The sequence below is a fragment of the Charadrius vociferus genome, unplaced genomic scaffold (assembly GCF_000708025.1).
Source record: "Charadrius vociferus isolate BGI_N301 unplaced genomic scaffold, ASM70802v2 scaffold2695, whole genome shotgun sequence".
NCBI classification, from domain to species: Eukaryota; Metazoa; Chordata; class Aves; order Charadriiformes; family Charadriidae; genus Charadrius; species Charadrius vociferus.
The window spans coordinates 18,414-21,034 of record NW_009648637.1 but is presented as its reverse complement, the minus strand read 5'-3'; the positions used below and the strand labels follow the sequence as shown (position 1 = coordinate 21,034).

At 55.4% G+C, this 2,621-nt stretch overlaps 1 protein-coding gene across 1 annotated transcript in view; it reads right to left on the bottom strand.

The window, feature by feature from the left end:
* LMF2 (lipase maturation factor 2) overlaps positions 1-1,068 on the bottom strand; it is a gene marked incomplete at its 3' end in the record, with an annotated part of 5,376 nt that extends 4,308 nt beyond the window's left edge. The window contains exon 1 of the mRNA XM_009886312.1: positions 709-1,068. Coding sequence (XP_009884614.1) covers positions 709-1,068 — 360 coding nt within the window. The remainder of the gene's footprint in view (positions 1-708) is intronic.
* Between the last annotated feature and the right edge of the window lie 1,553 nt (positions 1,069-2,621).

The following is a 2,621-nucleotide window of genomic DNA, read 5'->3' as shown; positions in this document are numbered from 1 at the left end:
CAGCCCCCCAGAACAGGAGAACCCCCGCTCCCATGGCTGGCCCCTCGCTTTGCCGGCCCCCCAGCCCCACACCCTGCAGCCACTGGTGCTGAGCACAGCCCGAGCTCTGGCAGGAGGGACCGGTGAGGGCTACTGGCACTGGGCTGTCTTCTGGCAGGGCAGGAGAGCTCCTCCCTGGGCCAAGAACCACCCAGCCTTAGAGGGATTTCCAAGCACAGGCGGTTTTTTACTCTTTAATTCCCCTGGTTTCAGAGGGAAGAGAAACCTTCCTCCCCCCACCGCCTGCGCCAGCAGACTGACTCACCCGAGCTCCTCCACACAAAGCTGAAGCCCCAGCAGCAAGCGCATACGGCTCAGGAGGGCGGATTTGTAGCTGGCGGGCACAGAGCTCTCACGGGATGTGGGGAAAGGGCCCCAGGGAGCGCTTAGCGAGGCTTCGGGTGGGCAGGGGAAGGAGCTGCATGCGCAGCAGTGCAAGAATCAGCTTTGCAGGCAAGTCTGGGGGGGATTTCATCCCAGAAAGGCACAAGGATGGGGTTATATCCCTGTACACGAGCCAGGGAGCTGCCAGCACCTTCCCCTGCTCCACGAGGAAGGAAGCTGAGCATGCTATGAGCTTGTAGGACAACACTAACGCAACAACATCACCCCCCCGCCCTCCTAGGACCCAGCTCTGACCCCACCAGGGCACCGCAAGACCCCCTCTCCCAATCCCCACCAATTTCCTACCTGGTAGAGTGAGAGATAGAGCATCCTGAGCAGGGCGAAGAGCAGGCTGTCCTGCAGGGGCTCGAACAGCAAGGCGCCGAAGGAGGCGAAGATGCCGAGGAGGCAGAGCAACTCCATCCCCAGCTCCGTATCCAAACCCAAGTGGGGACTGAGCCACAGCAAGGTGGGAAAATCCCGTAGTTGCTCCCACAGCCCCTTCCCGCTGAGGCGCAGCACTTTACGAGCCGGTAGGATGCCATCTCTCCCATACAGCCCTGGAAATGGGACAGTGACAGTGGGGATGAAGCCTCCCCCGTCCCATAAACGTGGCGCGGGAGAACTGGGAGCCCCCCCACTCATCAAGGCACTGGCCGGGGAGGTCCAGCTAGCTCTCCCTGTACGCTGGCATCCCAGTTTCCTCATGAAACTGGGAATGGAGCAGCAGTAGAAAGAGCCCAGCAGCTGCCAGACCCAGCCTGGCTACGTGGAAAGGAGATGAACGCCTGCCTGCTGCAGGGAGGGGAGATCTGCGCGGGCAAATCTCTGCTGTGGTGCTCTGGGGAGGGGAGTGTAAGGATCTGGAGCAGCCCCCAGACCCCCGGGGTGGGGTGGAGGGAGGAAGAGGACCCTTTCCCCGACATGAGTTCCAGCTGCAAAGGGAAAAAAAAAAAATCACAGAAAGCTGTTACTGCCAAAGAGAATCCTTATCATTTCTAGAGAATGGATTTTCCTCACATCATCTTTGTCAAATTTTTGACTTTTAAAATTATTTTAAGCTCTGGGAAAGAAAAATAAAGAAAAAAAAAAAAGGAAGATTTTCTAAGCTTTACTTAATTCTCAAAGTCTGAAAAGCAAATTACTGATAATCACCTTAACTGGTGATATAATCCCTAGCTCAGAGAGCTTCCAATCCATCAGAAGTGAACTGCAATAAAGATTACAACACGATTACACACAGTTATGCTCTAAGACATGAGCATGAAGTCACAGCTCTATTACCGAGCTTTACAAGAACTGACTGGAATTTCATTTATAATATGCACAGAAAAACTCAGTTCCACGGGTGACTCAAGCAAGCCACAGTGCCCGTGTAGCGAAGCAGAGGCGGCTGTTTGATACGGAAATGTTGATATGGAAAAAGGCCCCGAGACCGGAGCGGGAGAAGAACCCTATCAGCTTTATTTGGAAATCAGCCAAGGCCACCGTGAACAGGAGCAGCAGCCAGACAGCGGGTACCGAAAAACATCACCACGTGCACAGCAGGAGTTTCAGGAAGGCAGATTATCATTACCTGGGATGGAGCACGGACAGGTTTCTACAGGAAAAAAAAAATATTTATCTAGTTCTTCACAGCTACACAGTGCCCTTCCAAACTGCTGTATTTCTATTGTAGTCCAGCTATGTCCAAGCTACCTCTGTTCCCTGCATGTATGGAAATTAATAGGGCACTGTAGTGTGCAGAAACTGCTGTCAGTTCTCTCAGAGTAAAAAATATTTCTTATAGGAAAGACATGGACCTGTTGGAGCGGAGCAGAGGAGGCCCCGGAGATGCTGGGAGGGCTGGAGCCCCTCTGCTGGGAGGACAGACTGGGAGAGGTGGGGGGGTTCAGCCTGGAGAAGAGAAGGCCAAAAAGGGGAGAGCTCAGAGCCCCTTCCAGTGCCTAAAGGGGCTCCAGGAGAGCTGGGGGGGACTCTGGGTCAGGGAGGGGAGCCGTGGGACGGGGGGGAGCGGTTTGACACTGACAGAGGGGAGATGGAGATGAGATGTGAGGAGGAAATTCTTGGCCATGAGGGCGGTGATCCCCTGGGGCAGGTCGCCCCGAGAAGCTGTGGCTGCCCCATCCCTGGAGGTGTTCAAGGCCAGGTTGGACGGGGCTCGGAGCAACCTGGGCTGGGGGGAGGTGGCCCTGCCC